This window comes from Centropristis striata, chromosome 19 (assembly GCF_030273125.1).
Source record: "Centropristis striata isolate RG_2023a ecotype Rhode Island chromosome 19, C.striata_1.0, whole genome shotgun sequence".
Taxonomy (NCBI): Eukaryota; Metazoa; Chordata; class Actinopteri; order Perciformes; family Serranidae; genus Centropristis; species Centropristis striata.
The window spans coordinates 19,321,837-19,344,289 of record NC_081535.1 but is presented as its reverse complement, the minus strand read 5'-3'; the positions used below and the strand labels follow the sequence as shown (position 1 = coordinate 19,344,289).

General features: G+C 39.8%; 1 protein-coding gene across 2 annotated transcripts in view; it reads left to right on the top strand.

Moving 5' to 3' along the window:
• loxhd1a (lipoxygenase homology PLAT domains 1a) overlaps window positions 1-21,549 on the top strand; it is a 32,961-nt gene extending 11,412 nt beyond the window's left edge. For both annotated transcript variants that reach the window (XM_059357548.1, XM_059357547.1), the window contains 36 exons: window positions 338-486; window positions 578-701; window positions 875-1,125; window positions 1,203-1,338; window positions 1,895-2,055; window positions 2,172-2,258; window positions 2,485-2,620; window positions 2,738-2,892; window positions 2,983-3,143; window positions 4,695-4,771; window positions 4,879-5,075; window positions 5,160-5,352; window positions 5,833-5,993; window positions 6,305-6,638; window positions 6,784-6,935; window positions 7,387-7,520; window positions 7,945-8,096; window positions 8,268-8,372; window positions 8,463-8,591; window positions 8,681-8,848; window positions 8,942-9,123; window positions 9,287-9,403; window positions 10,406-10,568; window positions 10,920-11,074; window positions 11,224-11,433; window positions 11,884-12,013; window positions 12,149-12,357; window positions 12,494-12,679; window positions 13,327-13,454; window positions 13,551-13,668; window positions 15,886-16,063; window positions 18,670-18,855; window positions 19,233-19,403; window positions 20,203-20,332; window positions 20,607-20,762; window positions 20,840-21,549. In XM_059357548.1, the coding sequence (XP_059213531.1) occupies window positions 338-486; window positions 578-701; window positions 875-1,125; window positions 1,203-1,338; window positions 1,895-2,055; window positions 2,172-2,258; window positions 2,485-2,620; window positions 2,738-2,892; window positions 2,983-3,143; window positions 4,695-4,771; window positions 4,879-5,075; window positions 5,160-5,352; window positions 5,833-5,993; window positions 6,305-6,638; window positions 6,784-6,935; window positions 7,387-7,520; window positions 7,945-8,096; window positions 8,268-8,372; window positions 8,463-8,591; window positions 8,681-8,848; window positions 8,942-9,123; window positions 9,287-9,403; window positions 10,406-10,568; window positions 10,920-11,074; window positions 11,224-11,433; window positions 11,884-12,013; window positions 12,149-12,357; window positions 12,494-12,679; window positions 13,327-13,454; window positions 13,551-13,668; window positions 15,886-16,063; window positions 18,670-18,855; window positions 19,233-19,403; window positions 20,203-20,332; window positions 20,607-20,762; window positions 20,840-21,320 (6,062 nt within the window). In that variant the 3' untranslated portion in view covers window positions 21,321-21,549. The remainder of the gene's footprint in view (window positions 1-337; window positions 487-577; window positions 702-874; window positions 1,126-1,202; window positions 1,339-1,894; window positions 2,056-2,171; window positions 2,259-2,484; window positions 2,621-2,737; window positions 2,893-2,982; window positions 3,144-4,694; window positions 4,772-4,878; window positions 5,076-5,159; window positions 5,353-5,832; window positions 5,994-6,304; window positions 6,639-6,783; window positions 6,936-7,386; window positions 7,521-7,944; window positions 8,097-8,267; window positions 8,373-8,462; window positions 8,592-8,680; window positions 8,849-8,941; window positions 9,124-9,286; window positions 9,404-10,405; window positions 10,569-10,919; window positions 11,075-11,223; window positions 11,434-11,883; window positions 12,014-12,148; window positions 12,358-12,493; window positions 12,680-13,326; window positions 13,455-13,550; window positions 13,669-15,885; window positions 16,064-18,669; window positions 18,856-19,232; window positions 19,404-20,202; window positions 20,333-20,606; window positions 20,763-20,839) is intronic.
• Window positions 21,550-22,453: the final 904 nt, after the last annotated feature.

Genomic DNA, 22,453 nt, shown 5'->3' with positions numbered 1-22,453 from the left:
TATTTTTTTATTTAGAGACCATAAATGGTCCAAAAGATAAAAAATATAAAGCGGTTAATCCTCACATTTGTGAAGTTGGAACATTTTTACTTGGTAATAAACATAAACAACCAGTTGAATATAAGAAAACTAAGGGATTACATTTCTGTTAATCACATTAATTGACTAATTATTACAAAGCTAGACACAGGAAAGTCCTATTTACCTCCATCAGCCAGGACAAATATGTTGGACTGTCGTATATTTATTGTCACTTTACCCGATTTTAGTTACAGTATGTGCTCACTGTGATTTCAATGTGTGTGACTTCAATTCCAAAATACTTTTATAATGACAGGAGAGAGACGACTGGACAGTGACAAAGACAACTTTGAACGTGGGTCCGAGGACAAGTTTACGATAGAGGCGCCAAACCTGGGAAGGCTGAGGAAAATCACTATTGGCCACAACAACAGAGGGTCATCAGCTGGATGGTTTCTAGATAAGGCATGTACCATCTACACATGCACAAACAATCTGTCCAGACGTGCACACATTTATTATAATGCTCATGATAGTGCATAATGCGTTTCTCCAGGTAGTGATTGATGACATGGGGAACAAAGAAGTGTATGAGTTCCCAGTTAATCGCTGGTTTGCCATGGATGAGTGTGATGGCAAAATACAGAGAGATGTGTTGGTTGGATCCATGCAGCCAATGGGTGAGAACAACACAAGCCCCTATTTCACTGCAGAAATAAGTAAAAATTAAAATTTCCCCATTAATTAAAATGTGCTGATCGTACATATTGTCACAATCACATCTTATTCGATTTTAATTAAGTGATACAATGATTTTTTTAAAAAATGTGTGTATTTTCCTGCATCTACTTAGGAATCGTATACAATGTGCAAGTGATGACCGGAGATGTGAGGGGTGCAGGCACCAACTCTAAGATCCACATGGTCATGCATGGCTCCAAGGGCTTGAAGAACAGCGGTAAAGTCTTTCTGGAGGGTGGTGCTTTCGAACGTGGTCTCATCGACATTTTCAACGTGGAGATTTGTGAGCTCATCAGCCCGCTCAGCAGGGTCACCATCGGGCACGACAACGGCGCTGTTGGTGCTGGATGGTACTGTGAAAAGGTACTACTACTCTGTTTTTGGCAACTGAGGGATTCTATAAGTGTCATTTACCCACCAAGAATCTGTTTCTCTTCCAGGTGGTGGTATATTGTCCATTTACTGGTGTGGAGCAGACATTTCCGTGCGGGATGTGGCTGGACGAGGACGAGGGGGACGGACTGATTGAGAGAGAGCTCTACGAGATGGTCTCTCTCAGGCAGAAAAAACAGAAGAGTGGGTTCATTCAACTTACAGCTCTCTCCTCGTTGAAAGAAAAGCAAATCACTTAAATTGTCTTTACCAAAGAAATCAATCAAGTTGCATTTAATTTAGAAATACATAGGTTGTGAAATCCTGGGCAACAATACAGATGTTTAAAATAAGACATTTTTTTGTTGTTTTTGTTATTAATTATTTCCCCATAATGGTTGTAAGCAGCATAAAACATTGTGGTTTTGCAAGAAGGGCTTCCACTCTCTATGCCAAGCTTTTTTTGAATTATTATTATTATTTTTATTTCATCTATTGTGCCATGGAAACAAATGCATCTTCAGTATACAAACTGATGTTTAAAGTCATACAGGCAGCCATTTATTTCACTGTCTTTGTATGACTACAAATTCAGTCATAGATCAATGTCACCTAATATGCTAATTTCATTAGTTGATGAACCAGCACATCCCTACGTTTATCGAATTATTAACTGATTCTCAAACCAATGCCTCTGAATTTTGAATTCTTAAAAACTAGGGTAACCAATTTAACATTAAAACCTATTATTTTACTGCAGAGTACCCATGGTCCCTGTGGATTTGGACATCAGATGTGAAGGGGGCTGGGACAGATGCCCAGGTGTTCCTGCAGATCTATGGAGAGAAGGGCAAGTCTGATGAGATCAGGCTGGAAAACAACTCAGACAGTTTTGAACAGGCCCAGCTGGATAAATTCATGGTAAGCCTTTGATTATCTGCTAAACTGGGTACATTACAGCTTTTTTTACTGTTAAGTTTCCTATAGTGATCGACAATAAGTTCCTAAGAAGTGATATCTGTATCTAATCACTGCAGATTGAATTGCCAGACATGGGAAGACTACTGAAGGTGCGCATCTGGCATGAAAAGAGACACCCATTCTCCGGCTGGCATTTAGCAAAGGTAAGACCCACTGCTCTGTTTGTCTGATCTGTTAGGTCTGTTGGATTGTGCCCCTTCTTAGCACTACATTAGACAATTAGAATTGTTTAATCTTGTTTCTAATGTGTTAATTGTTTGGAAAATGCTTGTTAATGTCACTACTTCAGTCTTCATTTGTCTGAAGGTTAGCTCATGAACCAGAGCTGAAGACGTGTATGATGACACATGAGACTGTGGCTTTCTGCAGGTCACTTTGCTCAAGACCCTGACGATGGAGAAATATTCCTTTGAATGTGGCCGTTGGCTGGACATCAATGAAGACGACAACGAGATCGTCAGAGAGCTTCCAGCTACTGGAGCGCTCATTGATGAGCCTCTACCCTGTAAGAAAAACACAAAGGACACATACAAATGTGCTTGGTTGATTTTAAACACATACAAGCTATATGACAGTCAGCGCATATATTTAATATAATAAGTGAATAACTACTTTTTTTCAGTGATAAAGTATCGTGTTACCATCTGCACCGGCAACGTCAGTGGCAGTGGTACTGACGCCAGTGTCTTCCTCAATGTTATTGGTGACCTGGGTGACACAGGGGAGCGACTCATGTTTATGAGCAAAAACAATGTCAACAAATTTGAAAAGGGCAATGTGAGCACGTCATTAATACACACAAAATAAAAAAGTCTGGAGAATACACTGCAAGCATCTTAAACCAGTTTTTTCTCTGTCTTTCCTCAGCATGATGAGTTTCTCATCGAGTCTGTGTCCTTGGGCCAGGTGCGCAAAGTGCGTGTCGGTCATGATGGCCGAGGTGGAGGCTGTGGTTGGTTCCTTGATAAGGTGATGGTCAGGGAGGAGGGCCAGCCAGAGAGTTTGGCCATTGAGTTCCCCTGTTTCAGGCAAGGCAATAATACTTTACACATGACTGAAGGAATTGTTAGAATCATGGTTATATGCTTTGTTGTGGAGAGTTGTGTGATTAGATCAATAACACTCATGCGGTAAATGAACATAATGGCTGTAGTCATATATTTGTCATATTTATTTCATAAAACAGTGAAATACAAAAATGGCAAGTTGTGGTTTTGCAAGAAGGGCTTCCAGTCTCTATGCCAAGCTTCTGGCAGTAGCTTCTTATTTACTGTGCAGAAATGAGAGTGGGTTTGATCTTCTCATCTAATTCTTTTCAAGAAAGCAAATAACTATGTTACATTTTTGAATGAAGCTTTAAGTCAGTAACCCACCAAAACATCTAACAGCTGGGTAACATTGCTCCAGAAGCCTCATAAATTGGCCATGCTTGCATTTACTAGTTCTCCAGTGGCATGTGTTTAAGTCGTTAGGCAGCTGATGGATGAGTTTGCCACTACAAATAGGCACTAAATGCACAACGGTTAGTCAGTTCTCTCCTCAGTAATTGGAGCCAAACCACAAGGCGAAGGTGCAGTGTTACATGTGGAGAGAAGCTCTTCCTGTCTGTCTGTATGTCTGTCTTGTTAAAAGGGAAATGTTTGGTAGCTTGTTTGTTTTGTTTTATGTAAAGGCAAATTAACAAAAAAATACAGTATATAAATTGTAACAGAATATGCAAGGAAGGCCAGAAGCCTTAAATACTTATCATGTTTCCTGTAGTTGGATGAAAGCAATAAAAAATAAACCTAACTGATTCCAATTTTGAATACAACCAAAATTAAAAAGCTGTTCAATTTTGTCTGTTCAGAATAATGGTGATATGATGATGTTTTTTCCTCAAAAAGATCACTAATGTTAGGTTACTTAACCCATAAGAACCCGGACCCAGTAATCCTTGAAGGAAAATTATGGGGGATATACCACAGACCAAGTGGACCACATAGAACACATTTATGATGTTTTAAAAAAAACCTGTAATGGGACATATATGTTACATTGGCCGTTTATAGTATTTATGTTTATGATATTTCTTATTTTTAAATGAATAAACTAGAGACCTTTTCAGCTTACAGAAACACAAATTTGCCTTTTTCTTTGCATCTCCACAACATATATAAAAATTGTGACATTAATTGTGCTGTTTAACAACAAATTCCATTTCAGATTTGTTTTTAAGTAACAAAATAATAATAAATCAATAATAAATAAATATAAATAACACTGCCTCATTTGACGGCTTCTCAACAAGCTACTGTAGTTGTAGAACACTGAAAAGCACACTTACGTACTTGAGAAAACATACTTATATATAAACATATAAATACCATATATATATATATATATATATATATATATAGGGTTTTACCATTCCTTCCCTAGTCCTAAACTGTGTTTCCATGTTCATATGCTATCAATAAATAAATAAATGACATTTTATCTTCTTTCCACACATTTAAGTATTTATGTTGTATTATCGGTAGGGCTGAACTCACATGTTACTGCTATAGGATTCAGTTTGTCTGTGTGTTTTACTTCAGGTGGTTGGACCGTAATGAAGACGATGGACAGATTGTCCGCGAGTTATCCCCAGCTGGTGATGGCCTGCAGCTTTTCAGTGAGTGCAAAAATTACATTTTAAAACAGGGAAAGGTTATCCAAAATGAAAAAAAATCTTCATATTTATAGAAAAAATATGTATTTCTTTCCATCCATCCTCCCAAGATGTCAGCTACCACATAGCAATCAAGACAGGCAGTGTGAATGGGGCCAGCTCGGACTCCAGGGTGTTTGTCAAACTGTATGGGGAAAAGGGTGATACTAGCAAGATGATACTGGCAGTGTCTGACAACGACCTCAGGAACTACTTTGAGACGGGACAAACTGACATCTTCACTATTGACACCTTTGATATCGGAAAGGCAAGTTCTTCAGACATGAACACACTTCACAGAGAACAGAGTTTATGGTTCGGTTTTATCATCTCATGTCCTCTCTGCTTCCAGATCAACCGTCTCCTGATTGGTCACACTAACGAGGGTTTGCGGGCTGGGTGGTTTCTGGACAGCGTGCAGATCTCTGTACCAGTTCATGGGTTGCAGTACATGTTCCCGAGCCACCGCTGGCTCTGCAAAGACGAGGCTGATGGAAAAGTGGAGGTTGAGATCTATCCCAGTGAGATCTTGGAAATCGAACAATGTAAATAACAATATTTAAGAATATTTAAAAGGAGACATTACAGGCAAAAACATTACACTGCTCAATTTAGAGATTTGGGGCTATTTTGCTTCCATATGTCCACATGTCGTCTTTCAGACTAGTGGATAAGACAAAATCCAAAATACACATTTAAGGGTTTTTTTTTTAACTGCACTTCATGTCAATAATTTTTTCCTAAATTCACCAATAGTTACTATTAGATAATGCACAACTTGTTCATTGAACATAACATTTCTTGTCTTGAAACTTGTAATACAAATTGTTATGATGTTATAATATTGTCTTAATGTAAGTAGTCAACTGGAGAAGTTTCATGTTAATATCTGTTAGCTAGAATTTTTTACTCTGTTACCTGACGTGTATCCCCATGCAGGAACAGTGATTATGAGTTGAAGTATATTTCTCTGCTTATATTATCTTTCCTCCTGTCATAATACTGTAATGCCTCTTGCCTAACAGTGATCAACTTTGAAGTAACAGTGGTCACAGGGGACTTGCGTGCAGGTGGCACCAATGCCAATGTCTTCTGTCAGATCTACGGTGATGAGGGAAAAACTGAAGTTCTCGCTCTCAAGAGTCGCTCCAACAATTTCGAACGGGGCACCACTGAGATCTTCAGGGTCTGTATAAAGCTTGTATTGTTTGTGTCTTGTTTAGTTTTTATGTGTTAAAGTTCTTATTTATTATTGTAGTTTTATTTATTTATTTAGGTTGGTTTTGTGATTTTGTTGTCGTTCTTTTTTTGTTTTTTTGTTTGTTTTTTGTTTTTGTTTTACTGTGTTTGTCCATTGGTGACTTATGTTGTGTTTTGTTTAAATTAATAATAATAAAAATAATAATAATAAAAAAAAGCTTGTATTGTGTTTATGTATTCAGGACATTAAAGTTCCATGTTTCCATATTTGATCATTCTTTCATACTTACAACCCAGATTGAGGCTCTGGATGTCGGTAAGATCTACAAGATACGTATCTACCATGATGGGAAGGGTATTGGAGACGGCTGGTTCCTGGAGACGGTGGACATCAAGCGGCTGACGATGGCTATGGTGCAGGTTGAGGTGAAGAAGGAGGCAACCAAGAAAGACAAGAAGAAGGACAAGAAAAAGAAGAAGAAAGATGAAGATGAGGAGGTAGAGATAGTTGAGCAGCTGCAGGAAGTGGTGGAGACTTTTACTTTCCCCTGTAACCGCTGGCTGGCCAGAGATGAGGAGGATGGGGAGATTGTGGTTGAGCTGCTGACTGACGACAATGAAGACCTGGAGAGTAAGTGGAGCTTAATGCAATCTGTTGACCCACTGCTGTTTCCTTCCAGGGGCTAGATTGTTTGTTTTAACTGTGACATTTTGAATGAATGTTGAATTAGATATTAAAATGTCACTTATGATGTGCCCTGTCTGCGTTTTCTCAGTCAACTCATATGAGGTCCATGTGTTTACTGGGACTATGTTTGGGGCGGGGACTGATGCCAATGTGTACGTCAACATCTATGGAGAGGTTGGCGACACGGGGGAGCGTCAGCTCAGGAAGGCAAACAACCTGAACAAATTTGAGAAAGGCCAGGTAAGCTTTGTTTATGTCAGTTCTCGATGTGTTCATTTTATGATGTAGTAAATGAGATTTTTCTGTGTCATTTGTATTGTACTAAATCAAAGATACAGTTATAACACAATATATCTCCCCCTGTGATATAAAATTTTCCATAGGAAAAGAGTAGTTTGACATTTGGGTAATGTTTGTATGATAAGACAAGAGTCAAGAGACACTAACCATAGCATAAAGATAGGATTGGGGCAAGCAGATATTCTTCCACTGTTCACAATGTATAATGTATTTTTTTGATGATTGTTATCAAATGATACTGTTTGAGCCTCTATTGTTAAACACATGTTGGATCTAAAGAGGCTTGCAGGTTAAATACAGATCAAATTAATAAACAATGAGGTTCTCATGGACTGCTAAACTGAGCCCTGTGACATTTATTGACCCTTTGGTTTGCTCATGTGTGACACAGGAGGACATTTTCAACATCACAGCGGTTGACTTGGGGGTCCTGAAGAAGCTGAGGATCCGACACGACAACAGTCAGGCCAGTGCCGGCTGGTTTTTGGACCGAGTGGAAATTGTAGACAACAAAGATGACACTACGTAAGTCAGCACAGATCTTTACACTTTACATCACATGTGTAACCGCATCTTCACACAAATCTCCAAATGAATTACAAAAAATACTTAATCAATCATGTATTTTATAGAGAAGTCATCCTAGACACCAAATCAGTGCCTCATGTTTCACAAAACAACAACATCCTACATAGGCAGAACATTTGCACATAAAATGTCTGTAGAGCTCCACTGTGTGGCGTGAAATGGTACTGAAATGGTCCTCTGACACATTCTGTCTGTGGAGATTTGTGATCAATTCTAATACAAATGGCCATTTTTGGAGACAAGAACATTTGATAGTTGTAAACAGATATTATTGTATTGGTACGAAGCAGACAGTACAATGCAGACATTTATATTTGAATATCATTTATATATATGTTATATATTATATATTGTGTTTTAGGTATTTTTTCCCTTGTAAACGCTGGTTGGCTACTGATGAGGATGATGGACAGCTTGCCAGGGAGCTAGTTCCTGTGGACGAGGCCTTTATGAAGAAAGGAGATGATGATGATGAGGAAGACTCTGAAGCCACACTTGGTCTGGAACAGAAAGGTGGGGGCAACATTATGGCTGCTCTAAGAGAGAGGGAAACACTGTGCTGAAGAATCAAAGTGGCCTCTAAGGAAATGTTTAGCTTTTTTTTTTTTTTTTTTAAATGAATGAATAGAAATAATAATGCTTAATGTCTAATGTTGAATTGATTCTGGTTTGTTATTATTACAGCCATGTCAACAACATACACGCTGAGAATAAAAACTGGTGACAAAAAGTATGCAGGAACTGACGCTAATGTCTTTATGATCCTGTACGGCACCAAGGATGACACAGGTAATACCTAAGTCTCTGCCATACTGAATTTATATCTGTGTGCATTTGTATTTAAATGATTTAATTATTCTGTGATGTGCAAATCTACAGGACTAATTAACCTGAAGGCTTCAAAGACTCATAAGAATAAGTTTGAGCAGGGTATGATCGATGAGTTCATTGTGGAATCTGTGGACATTGGACCACCGAAGAAGCTGCGTATTGGACATGACAACCGTGGTACAGTAGGACAGACTCCCAGCCTGTGCAGTCACTAATTCAAACATATTCTAGATTTGAGTTTACAATCATTTGTGTTAATGTTTAAGGTGGAGGATCAGCAGGCTGGTTCCTTGACTGGGTGGAGATTGATGCCCAGTCTCTTGGACAGAAACTGCGTTTCCCCTGTGGTCGTTGGTTGGATAAAGGGGAGGATGACGGGGCCATCGTCAGGGACCTTTTCCCTAATGCTCTTCAGACCGAGTTTTATACACCATGTAAATCATCATTAACCTCACACTTACAAAAAATAAGATATCATTCATTTCCTGCACATAATTGGGTCTGTTTCTTTTGTTTTAATTTTGTAGTTGTTCCTTATGAAATCAAAACCTTCACAAGTGACGTGTTTGGAGCCGGAACTGATGCAGATGTCTCCATTGTCCTGTATGGGAGAGATGCAGTGTGCACCCAGCAGAAGTCTCTGTGTGTCAACAAGAGGGAGAGGAGGATGTACTTTGAGAGAGGAGCTGAGGACATGTTTATTGTTGAGGTACAATAACAGTGTACATAGTCATAGGTAAAATAAAGGAGAATCGATACATTCATAAAGCTCAGGGGACCAGGGCCGTGAGGAACAGAAAGTGTATTCAGTGTAGTAAATACAATACTGAATGCAACATTCTTTTAATATTTTTTTTCTGCTTCCTGTGCAGCTAGAAGATGTGGGGGATGTACTGGAAAAGATTCGGATCGGCCATGACAACCGCGGGGTCAACCCAGGCTGGCATCTGGACAGAGTGGAGATCAGACGTCTGCTTAGAAAGGGAAAGGTACTGCCTACCAAGGACAGATCATTTAGTTTTGCAATATTTGCATTTTTTCTTCACTGTTTCCACCATTTTTGGAACTTCCTCTTGGATACATGCTTATGATCTGGAACCTGGTTGCTACATTTTTATTGAGTCCAGCCCTCACACCTTATGTGCCTTGGCCGAGCCTTTCACATGAAATTAAAAGACAAAAACAGGCAGAGGGCAGGTTCACTGCAGATATAGACACTGCCACACATTTCCATGTCGTCACAAGTCATGATTGTGAGGAATTATTTTTGTATTACTTAATTAAAAAATCCTACTCATTCTGCCTTATTTTGCAGTATTGAAAATAAAAGTACTACAAGTAATAAGTATTACAAGTAAAAACATAGGATTAGAAAAATGTAGTGAGTGTTATACTACTATATATTACATTGTTGGGTTAATATTATATTATAATATTAGCATTTTAGTGTTGTAGTGTTTTTTTCGATACATTAATATACTGATTCGTTTTCAATAACAATGATATTTTATAACATGATCATATTTTGTATGGAAAATCTTAAATTCTTGTGAAATATCTAGTAATTTAAGCTTTCAAATAAATGTAGTGGAGTAAAATGTTAAAAAATTTGCCTCGGAATTATAGTGGAGCACAACTTCAAAGTAAATCAAAAATGAAAGTGCCTAAAAAACAACTGATATTGATTTCAGTACTTGTACCTTTGTTGTAAATTTAAATTTGTCTTTGCCAATATCTTACTACTTACATCGACTGGTGAACCACAAACACCATTTTTTGTCACTAGGTGGAGATGTTCTCTTCACAGATAGATACGTTTTATCCAGCACTGTGATTTAATTTTTTTATCCCACATACTGAGCTGAGGCTCAGACAAAGACAAGACATCTGTTAAATGTAGGTGCTTTATCGCTGTGCCCACCTCTCTCTCTCTCTCTCTCTCTCTCTCTCTCTCTCTCTCTCTCTCTCTCTCTCTCTCTCTCTCTCTGTAGGGCTCAGAGACTGTCATCTTCCCATGTGAGCGCTGGCTCGCCAAGTCAGAGGATGATGGAGAAACAATAAGGGAGCTGGTGCCCTCTGACATCATCACTGAGAAACTTTCACGAGACGGAAGCCTGAAAGTCACCGAGGTGGAGGTGGAAGATGCTCTAGAGAGTATGTGAACACACACACACACACACACACACACACACACACACACACACACACTCACACACACACACACACACACACACACACACACACACACATACAAACACACCTACAGACATATGTGCAGGGTTTCTCTCCCTGTTGTGGCCCTGTTTTTTTCCCCACCTTACTGAGCGATAGTTTAAAAACAAGATAGTTTTCCCTTCAGGTCCTTTCTAATCCCCGAGTGAGCCTCTGTTATGACAGCGGCATCAAACAGCGATGGAAAATTGCTTTCTTTTCACTCTATTTTCTGCCAATTGCACTCAAACTGTTCCCCCGTGTGCTTGTCTGTGATTATCGTCCACACTACAGCTCACACATACAAAGTGTCAGTGATGACAGGTGATGTGTACGGAGGCGGCACCGACGCCAACGTCTTCCTCACGATTTACGGGGACCTGGGGGACACTGGGGAGAGGAAACTCAGCAAGTCGGAGACAAACAGCAACAAGTTTGAACGCGGATCTGTAAGAAAGCATTTTGTGTTTTATCCAATGAAATGAGACATATAATTCTGACACAATAAGCAGCCTTTTCAAAGGAAACTGAATTATAACTAAAACTGCATGATTCTACTGATTATTATTTCAGCAGTGTTCATGTTTCATCTCCACAGGTCGATAAGTTCAATATAGAGGCCGTCGACCTCGGACAGGTTTTCAGGATAAAAATCCGCCATGATAACAGTATGATGAGTGCAGACTGGTACTTGGACCAGGTGGAGGTGGTTGACGAGGACACGGAAGAGGTGTTTCTCTTTTTGTGTGAACGTTGGCTGTCCAGGAAGAGGGAGGACCGGCGCATTGAGAGAGTCTTCTATGTTAAGGTATGTGTGGTCATCTGTACAAATCAAGGAAAAGAGAGAATAAAACACAATAGAAGGAAGGAGAATAGTCAGTTAAACCTAATCAAAATGTTTTTGCACAAACCACTAAGCAAGTCCTCTAAACCATATGACCATGAAGGTCTTTTTGTTCCTACCATCAAATATGACTCATGGAAGTGGGTTTTCTTTGGGCTGATGACATCATATGTTGACATTCGGTTGCCCTGCATATGAATAAATCAAAACTGCAGCCATCTGCACCCTTTATTGTATATATAGGTTTTGTTTTTGGGTAAACTGACTGTTTAATTGCAATTTTTCATTGCATTGAATGTCTTAAGCTCATGTAACCACAAGGCCCTAGATAGACTTTATGTATTTCTACAGATCTCAGCATGTATCTGTGTGAGTGTGTTCGCCTTTATAACTGTGTGTATTGTGTTCTTTCAGGATTATGAAGGAGTTAGAGAGAGCCTAAACAGCAAAAAGAAGAACTCAGCCCTGACAGTGAAGAGTGTCGACAGTAACATGAACAAAAAGAGCAAAAAGAAGAAGGAGGAAGAAGAAATTGAGCTCCCAAGTAAGAGAAATCTTCAGCATTGCATTCCGGATTCACCCCCTGCTTTTTGAATGTTTGTCATTAATATTCTAACACAGACATTTTTACATAATCTCTTGCTCTTGAATGAATAAGTGCTGTGCCCTTCCCGTGCAGTCATACCATACCACATCACCATCTGTACCGGACTGGAGCGGGATGCGAGCACCACCAGCAGGGCTTACGTGATCATTATTGGGGCCAATCACACCCAGACAGAGAGGTTGTGGCTGGACATGCCGGACAACAGGAAGGGCTTTGAGGCTGGCTCTCTGGAGAGCTTTCAGCCCCTCGGTTCAGATGTGGGGGAGATCAAAAAGGTCGAGGTGAGGGAGGGGGGAAGCTTTTAGAGTTTCAGTGATGATCGTGCACTGTCACGCATCCGCATACACACACAGGCACGAACATGCAGAAAAATACACCCACGTTGCTTGAAGTGATTGTTTCTCGTCCTCCCTGCAGCTCGGTCATGATGGGGCCACTCCTGAGAGCTGCTGGCTGGTTGATGAGCTGTCTGTTGCTGTGCCAACCAAAGGGGTCAAATATATCTTTGCTTGCAAGTGCTGGCTGGCCAAAGATCGAGGAGATGGTTTGACTGCTCGAGTATTCAGCGTGCTGGATGCAGAGGCCATTTCCATCTGCCAGCAGGTATGTAAAAGGGGAGCAAAAGCACAGTCACACAGCTGAGAAAATACATCACAGTTAAATCAAGTTACCACAACACGCTAGTGATAATGAGTTCATTTCTATCATACTGTCAGTAATAAAACCAATGGAGCTCTTTACTTGAAAGAAAATGATGCACATATATAAAATTCTATCCAATAACCTGAAGTCCCTCTGAATCATGATTAAACATTAATAAACATTCATTTCTAATTACTATTTACAATCTCATTGGTTTACAAATACAAATAAAAAATATAAGCTCATAAGAGTTTAATTTAAGAGCTGATTTCTAGCCATTTTCCAAGTTTTTTTTGATAATAACCAAAATCATAATCGAGAAAACCATGGAAAATGGCTAGATATCAGCTCTTAAATTAAACTCTTATGACCTTTTTTGGTTGTTATCATTATATTTGTCCAAACAAATGTACCTTTAGTTATACCAGGCAGTAAATGAAGAAGAAAGCAAGGAGAAAACAAGGGTGGTCTAATAATTGTTTGACTGTATGTATGTTGATTATTTACTGCAGGATAAATTCACATTCTTATCTGGTGCATCTTAAGAGGTATTACTGCTACCGTGAGTATATGAAAAAACTAAAAATGACTAAATATTTTCATGTCAGATTATCTACGAGGTGACCGTAGTAACAGGAGACGTGCAGAACGCTGGAACAGACACCCTGATCTACATGTCTGTGTTTGGAGCCAACGGCACCACAGAGGAGATGCTGCTGCAGAAGAATGAGGACAGGTAGTCAAACATGGACATCAGAAAACAATGTAATTAAAGAGAAAGTTTCAATATGCTCCAGATTAAAAACTGTGCTGTTTGTGTGCTGGATATCAGGTTTGAGCGTGGTCAGGAGGACACTTTCAACATGGAGATTGATGACATTGCTCCACTGAGGAAAATGAGGCTTCGTATTGATGGCTCCGGCAGTCGACCCGACTGGTTTCTGGATAAGGTTAGCTAACCTTAAAGGAGAACTTTACCGATTTTACACCTCAAACTCTGTTTAACCTCAGAAAACCCACCTGCCCATCGGTGGGTATGGTTAGAACCAAAGACTGTTTGTTTTGTCTCTGGTTCTGCTGCATCAATTTTAATATTGTTTTTCAGTCCATCATGAGTCTGACAATTGTTTGTTTACATGCAAAAAATATGTAAAAAATGACAGCTTAGAAAAGCTTAAAACAGGTTAAAGTGTCCAGAATAAGCTGATCATGCACGATGCACAGGTTTCCTTAAATTTGGTCAAGAGGTAACTGCTTAGGAAGAAGAAACTGCAAATCTCATCCATGAAACATAAATCCAGGAGCATAAAAAGCAGAACACTAACTGCTAGCTTCTTCCAAAATCAATAGTACAAAGCAGCCACAGGTTTGTGTTTTTATGCTGGCACTGTATGCTGTAGGTCATAGGATCATTCAATCTATTATATCACACAGCACACAGACAAATACACACACATCTATCTCTGCCTGCAGGAACATGGTCAATGATTCACCCACCCACAAAGACACAGACACACACATACACAGCAGGGCCCAGAGTTCCTGGAGTGAGCATATTGACGCATTTTATTCACCATGTGGTTCATTCTGGCATCACACACACACATACAGGACTCACATGCACGCACATAAACACGCAGTAATGAGTATTTTGTGTTTCTGTATTCAATAGAAAGAGAAAATGTGTATGTGTGTGTGGAAGTGCAAATTTCACTATTTTTAATGCGTAATCCAGCAATATAATCGACTACGTTAACATACACAGTTTCCCAAAATGATTCAGTACTTTTTCTCTTTGGCTGACCCTGTGAGGACAACATCACTGCTCACCTCCAAATTCAGTCTGATGTCTCAGGCCAAACGCTTTGATGAAACAGAACACATTTCCTATGCAAATGTCTTCTCTGGTAAAGGCACCATGCCTGCAGAGCAGCAGAGCAGTCAGGAACAATACCGAGCCCTGTCCGTCCGTGCCTGGGACTCAGCGACTGCGAACATCTCCTTGACTTGACCCTGCACAGAGCATTGTGTGTTCAGCATCACAAGCAGATGTGCTGCCTTTATGGATTGCTGGGTCTATGTATTGAAATGGACACAACAGCGCACCGGGCGGACTGCCAGCATAGTAATCTGCCCAAATAAATATGCAGAGTGGAGAGGTAATACAAGTGTGGCTGCCTGGGCTGAGTCTTTGTCTAGTAATGAAATGTTTCCCAGGGCGCGTGATCAGACTTTCAGGGTTATGCAGGGTTTGTGCTCACGCTGTTGACACATTAGTGTCCATAATATGACAATGCATGACACAACGCTTTATAATCTGGCTCTATGAATTTTGGTCCACCACTTTGGTTCAGATTGAAATATCTCAACAACTGTTTTATGTATTTACATGAATTTTTGTACATTCTTGATGACAAAGAGCAGAAATCCTATCGACTTTGAAGTTCACAACTATTGGATTGCTGTGAAACTTGGTCCAGACATTTATGTGGCCCACAGGATGAATTTGAAGCATTTTTTTCACATCGATAAGGTTGATCCCTTAACTTTTCTTCTAGTGCAGGGATGGGCAACTTAAATGCTGGAGGGGGGTCACAATCTTTCATCGACACTTCCACAAGGCCACATATAGGACCCTGCACTTAACCAGATATGATGAAACTGCAATTTTAAATATGTTTACAGTGCAGTAACTTAACATATTTCATGCTCAAATGCATGTATAACAGTATAAATAGGAATACAAAAGGTTTGAAGCAAATAAAAAATAACCACTTACTGTGATTTCTTTTTTTTTCAGTGCAAGAACAGCAGACCAACATTAATTGCAAGAAGTCATTTTGTGCATTTTTACACTGCACTTTTAACATTTCATGCTCAAATTCATGTAGTTGTACTGAGGGCCACTTCAAGTGAAGGTGCGTGTCGTATGCGGCCCCCGGGCCTCCAGTTGCCCATCCCTGTTCTAGTGCTATCATCACGTCAAAATCTGAACTATCAACTACCAATAGTTTGGTTCAGTCTATCCCTGAAATGTTTGCATGTGAACACAGATAGATATTTATATATATTTAACTTTGGCTATCAGATAATTCAGAATTATGAATAACATTTGGAGTAAGTATGATATTGTATTTTAAGAGTTAACTGTTAATTCTGTACTGCAGGTGATCATGCGTAACCTAACAACAGAGGAGGTGTCCGTGTTCACCTATGAGGACTGGCTTTCCAGGACACATGGACCCAAGAGAACCATGATCTGCGAGATGGCTGCTGTGGTGGACGAGGAGATGATGGTGGAGATCACCACCTATATTATCCAGGTCAAGACCAGCGATTGTGCAGGTAAATCTTCAACACATGCTGTGTGCTGTCAGCCTGCTCATGAAAAACTTTTAAGTCTATCACGTAGTCTCATAGAAAAACATGAATGTACAGCGACCTGTCCTGCTTTTTCTTTCATGTTCCCTGTGAAAATGACCTTTAACTTTTGTCTACTTCCAAACATCATCCCAGGTTGCATATGTCAGTGCTTGTTGTTTAGTTTTATTGGAAGACTTTTTAGCAGCCTGAAATTAAAAAATTATTGATTAACTTTGGCTGGTTCTGTACCTTTGAATCCGCCGACTCCACAGAGTTGACTGATTCGTCTGGCACCAGGACATGAAATAGCATGTTTTCGCTTAAAAGGCAGTCAATCCAATGAGTGCTGTGGGAGGATGAATGCCACTGCCAAGCTGTGCATTTACATAGCCAGCATGTCTTCTTGATATCACCTTTAAAACATTGGCAAAAAAGAATGGGAACTCCTTTTATTAACTAGCAAAACACTTTTTAAACATGCAGCCTTCGTGGAATAATGTACAGAATGACTGGAAATTGCTAGAGCTGATGACTATGAGGGAATTTAAGTTACTTTTTTTTATGGATGAAAAAAAAAGTAGTGATTTTAATAAAAACACATTTTTTTTAAATGATACATTTTTATGCATTATATTTGTTGTCTTTTTGCTGCATTTAAGCAGATAGTGTGCTCACTCATGTTTAGTATGTGGCAGCTATATTTGTCTGTTTGCTTTTTGTTTTTTTTCTGTTTTTTGTTGTTACAATGTTCAGGTCATGGGAGTCTTTACCCAGTTAAATTATTATTATATATATATATATGTGTATATTTGGATCAGACTTGTGAGGCAGAGGAAGCGAAGAGTTTAAATGCAGTCAACAGAGCAGGGCACGCACAAGTCCACTTATTAGACATACCGACATCATCCATCTATCCACCTCTTTCATCTCTGGGTCAGCATCAGGTCAGATGCAGCAACGCTCAGTGTGAGCAGAGCAGCTCAGACATCCTCTTTCATCAGTAACATCTTCCAGCTCTCCCTGGGGGATCCTGAAGAACTCGGATGTCAGACGAGAGATTTCATCTGTCAAGTTGTGTCCTGGGTCCACCTTGCCATCACCTCTCTTGATTGTTTTCTGAACTCTGAACAAGGCACTTGCGGGTAACCTGCAGGTGCTTGAATTGCTTTATTCCAAAGTGGATGGTGATTAATATTTCTCAGATGAGTGAACTCTTCACCCTGTAATGCCAAATTAATGCTACAACCTTGTAGAGCTGTTTATGTCAATAATCTCATTCTTTCAAACACTCTCCAAAGCTGGAGGATGACTTCATAGATATGCTACATCGCTCCTTATCCTCATTTGACCTGCCCTTGTGCAGAGTTTTGTGTTTTCCAGGAGGAGAAAAGCTGGAATAATTCATGTATGAATCCAATGTGGTAATGAAAGAAATCCTCTTCGGAAACCGTCCGAATGGCTTTGCTCCCTCATTTCTTCATGCAGTATTTTCTATAGCTCAGTACTGCTGCTGATCAATACGATAGCGTGGCAAGAAGTCTGAGCCGACTTCAAAGGAGTGCTCTCTGCCCTTGGCTGTTACTGGAAGCTAAGATGTAGCCCTGCACCACCACTGAGGCTCTGGGAGGAATAATGAGCCAGGCTGATAGACACACACACACACACACACACACACACACAGACAACATCACATAGGCGATGCTGTGCATAAGGTAATGGTCTCCTTTGGGATTATTATGGAATGATCTGCATGTATATGTGAAGAGGGACTGAATGTCAAGTATGTAGGGAGGTATATGAAAAGAAAAAACAACATACAATGCAATTCTTATTATCTATGTTCCTAAAGATAGCTATTGCACGTTAAAACTGCAGGGCTGTTAATTATTATATAACATTTATAGTTTATAGTACAGACACATGAAGAAGTAGGACACTGAAAAAATGGTACAGACTGAATGAGCTCACCATCGCCTAATACACATTCACTTAGTGTCTAACTCACTGTAATGAAATAATAAAGCACTGAGGGATTATAGATGTGCTGTCTGACTCACAGAGCGTAGCTTCCTCTGCTGCTCATTTTATTCTTTGCATAGCGGGGCTGGTTGTCAGCTGATCAGTTTCCTCAGGGCTTTGCAGTCTCAGGATTTATTGGCAATTCAAGAAATCCCTACATTAATTGAGCTGGGTTGTGTATAAGGTCTGCAATAAAAATTAAAGTTCAAGATTAAACTGTATAAAATAAGAGCATTTATTGTAGTTAAAGGGATAGGTCGGATTCTTTGAAGTCGGGTTGTATGGGGTACTTATTCATAGTAATTTATTCCCTACAGTAGCTGGATAAAAACCTCACTTCAATAAATCCAAACTATCCATTTAATACTTGGGATAATATATATAGAAATATATTATTACCAATGTCATTACATAAATGAAACTACTCTGCTATTCCTGACTGTTTCACACTATATTACCAAGCTCAGAGTTTGTTCTTTGTTTAATTCAGCGTGTTTTTTTTTTGTTTTTTTAGGGAAGCAGACACTGATTAATGTTTCTAACTGGGCGACTCTCTCCTGTCTCCTCAGGGGCAGGCACTGATGCCAACGTGTGGATCATTATTTTTGGAGAGAACGGAGACACAGGGACGCTGGCATTGAAAGAATGCAGCAAGTCCAACAAGTTTGAACGCAAGCAGGTGGACACATTTCGCTTCTCCGACATCCTCAGCATGGGAGAGCTCTCTAAAGTACGAGTCTGGCACGACAACTCAGGTCAGCCCTCAGATAAACAGTCACTCTGCACGGTGGCCTGATTAAACCTGCACTTTGTGAAAAGTGCTATTTAAATTAAGTTTACTGAAGTCACAGCTAAATTTATGAATACTCATCCTCAGATTAATCTGGCACAGATTCATTAGTCTGACACCATAGGACATGTCTGAATCATCACTCTAATTTTGATGAAACCTGAACAGTTGATGACTTAATGGAGCTGCAGCCACATCACTGTCTGGCTTTGAGGAAACCTGAAGCGGTGGCGCAGCTCTTTACTTGTTGGTCTGAAAGATTCCTGCATCACTCCTGTTTCATCATTCTTGGCAACATTTTAACTTTCGTTCTTTTTTGTTTCTTGATCACATTAATCCCAGGTCCCTCCCCAGGATGGCACTTGGATTATATTGATGTAAAGGATGAGATCATGGACAAAACATTTCGTTTCCCCTGCGACCGATGGCTTGCCAAGAATGACGACGATGGACAGATAATGAGAGAACTGGCGTGTGCTAACAACGACTGCTTGGACCTTAACGAGAAGACAAGTAAGGCCAGCACATACGACACAGTTAATGTTGTAAGCATTGATTGAAGTGTGGATCAAGGTCTGGAACACATGACACATTGTTTACTGCTTGGAAAAACACAAGCCGCTTTCCTGGAAGCAGGGAAAGAAGGGAGAGTTAGCAATATCTGCAACCACGCATCCATGTCTTTTACACACACACACACACACACACTCAAAATCACTTCACCTCTTGGGGAAATTTTAGCCTCCAATGGCAAAAACTGGCTTCCAGAGGGTGGGGTAGTTTTTGTTGTTTTGAGCTGCTGGTCACAGCTAATACAAATTGCTGTTTGTCAGTGCATTCCATCCTACCAAAAAATACAGTAAATTTTATTGTTTGATCATGGGGCTCTGTTTTGATGGGGCAAGATTTAAGATTGCAGGCTTAATAGGGCAATTTCTCTGCTTTTTGTACTCCATACTTAGAGGAGACTGTTTTTTACAGAAGAAGGGAAAGTTACCAGCCTGCTGTGATTTGTTGTTCCTTGTAAACAATTATTTATCTCAGGGCGCAGCCATCACGGTCCAAAAAATAGATTGCAAAGATTTTTACAAACTTAAAGAAAACTGTGATATCAATTAGACAAAGTTAGATTATGTGCATCTTTTCCAGTGTGGGAATAAAAGCATCTATATATAGAGAAATGCCAAACAGTTTCAAAAATGGGGTGTGATTTCATGAAAATCTGTGCTGTGTGTTGTATATTCTGTGTGGAAATGATTGTGTCTGTTTGAGGACAACTGAGACCATTTACATCATGTTTTCTCTCTGAAAGAGTACGAAATTTGTATCACAACTGGAGAAACCGAAACCAAAGAAAATGCCTGGATTGTACTTGAGGGGAGGAAGGGCCGATCAAAAGAATTCGTAATGGAGAACTCCTCGAAGAAGAAGAGGTTTCTGCGGTAGGTACTTGGTGCAAGATTAATTTAATGAGCTGCAACTTGTTTACATGAAAAAGCTTAAAGAGATGTGCTTTCTCTCCCTCTAATTCTGCCTTTACACTTGTTATGATAATCCCACCAGCACCAAGCACTTGAGTTCAGACCACTGCTGCAATCCATGATGATGACATTACACCATCCAGAACAAATTGGCAGTGACATGAATTCTAAGCATGTGGGCCAATTTAGGCGAACAGCTACTCACTCTAATATCTTCTTTCCTCTCTTTTTGTAGGGGAAATGTTGACAGGTTTGATTTTTCCTCCAAGAACCTGGGTGACATCGCTGGTATCTGCCTGGGCCATACACCCAAAGATGGAAAGAAAGTAAAGGGGGAGGTTTACTGGCATGTGGAGGACGTTGTTGTCACTGAAAGGGAACTGGGAAACAAGTAAGACATCAGTTACTTCTCAGTGACATACATCTGCATCCAAGCTTCACTATTACTAACAAATCATTCTCCTACAGGTACATCTTCAGCTGCAACGCCCTCATCCCTCTCTCTCCAAAGAGGGATGATTTCTTGACCTTTGAGTGCACAAAGTCAATCGAGAGCTTTGCCAGCAAAGCTCGAAGCCTGGTGCCCGTCAAGTACGAGATCATCGTCATCACGGGTGACGAGAAGGGAGCAGGTACAGATGCCAATGTTTTCATCACTATCTTCGGCTCCAATGGAGATTCAGGCAGTCGACAACTGCGGCAGAAGTTTCGTAACCTTTTTGAACGCGAGCAGACGGACCGTTTCCTGTTGGAAATGCTGGACATGGGAGAGCTGCAGAAGGTTCGGGTGGAGCACGATAACTCGGGTCTGAGCCCTGGCTGGCTGCTGGATCGCGTGGAAGTGACTAACACAGCCAACGGCGTCACCACCATCTTCCTCTGTGGGAAGTGGCTGGACACTAAGAGGGCCGACGGGAAGATCGCCAGGGTCTTCTACCCGAAATACTAGCAAGAAAGTATTTATTTATACAAGAACTCCCTTTGCAGCGAGATCTCGTGTTTAAAAGTAATGACCAAAGAGAATCTGCTCTGGCAGGTTTATATCTCAGGAAGTGAGACACATTTTTACAATCCTAGTTTTTTATTAATAATATTATATTATAGTTGAATATTTAATACTATGTGGGAATATAGCCTGCAATGAAATACTGTGACAATATCTTCTTGGGTCAGGAAACTGAATGTGCCATTCTTTTTAAGTTTCATATGTCAGGGATGGTTTATTCAGTTGTTTTGTTATAATTTAGGTTTTATAAAATATTAAACTCTTTTGCAATACTCAATATAGCTTTGACTGACTGGTGGGTTCTTACAAACAACATACACACCTACACAACTTAAACTTTAAATCTGCACTCCACAATCAATACATTCAGTATGTTTCAATATGTTTTTTACAGACTGTGTGTCACGTTGAATTAGTCACTCATCGTGACGACCCCACAGGTAATTATCAGCCGGCTTTGCAGTTCATCACAGCTCTCCAACACGTTTTAGCATCTTTTAACTCAGCGTTTTGGATTCACAGCCTGAAGCTTTACTGTTTTGGTTTACTTACAGCACTCTCATCAATCAGTTTCCAGCAGCAGACAGCTGCTGGAAACTGATTGATGCAGGGGAAAAAAAACATTGTACACTTGCTGCCTAACATCAAATGGCAGACAGTTAACTAGCTGGTGAAAAAAACACCAGCTTAGTTTAGATTCCAAGCAGCCACATATTTCCCTTAAAACAAACCCAAAGCTAATTATAATTGGCATTCGTCTCCAAATAAATGCTAATGTCTGATTTTGTTTAAAAGTTTGAACTTTTTTGGCAGATTTTAGATAAACTGTGTAGAAATGAGGCGTATGGGTGCTCTGTGTTTGTTGGGTGTGTCAAATGCCAAAAGTTAGCTAATGTGTTAGTCACACACATTTATTAGGGGATAATACATTTTTTATTGAACAGCTTGTTCTGCTCCACCTGAGTGGTAAAAAAAAACCCGAATGACATTTCTTAAATAGATAAATATGTGAAGCTGAATTTCAGAAAAATGTGTCAAAATTTATACTAAATACATCGATATTTACGTCTGATGTA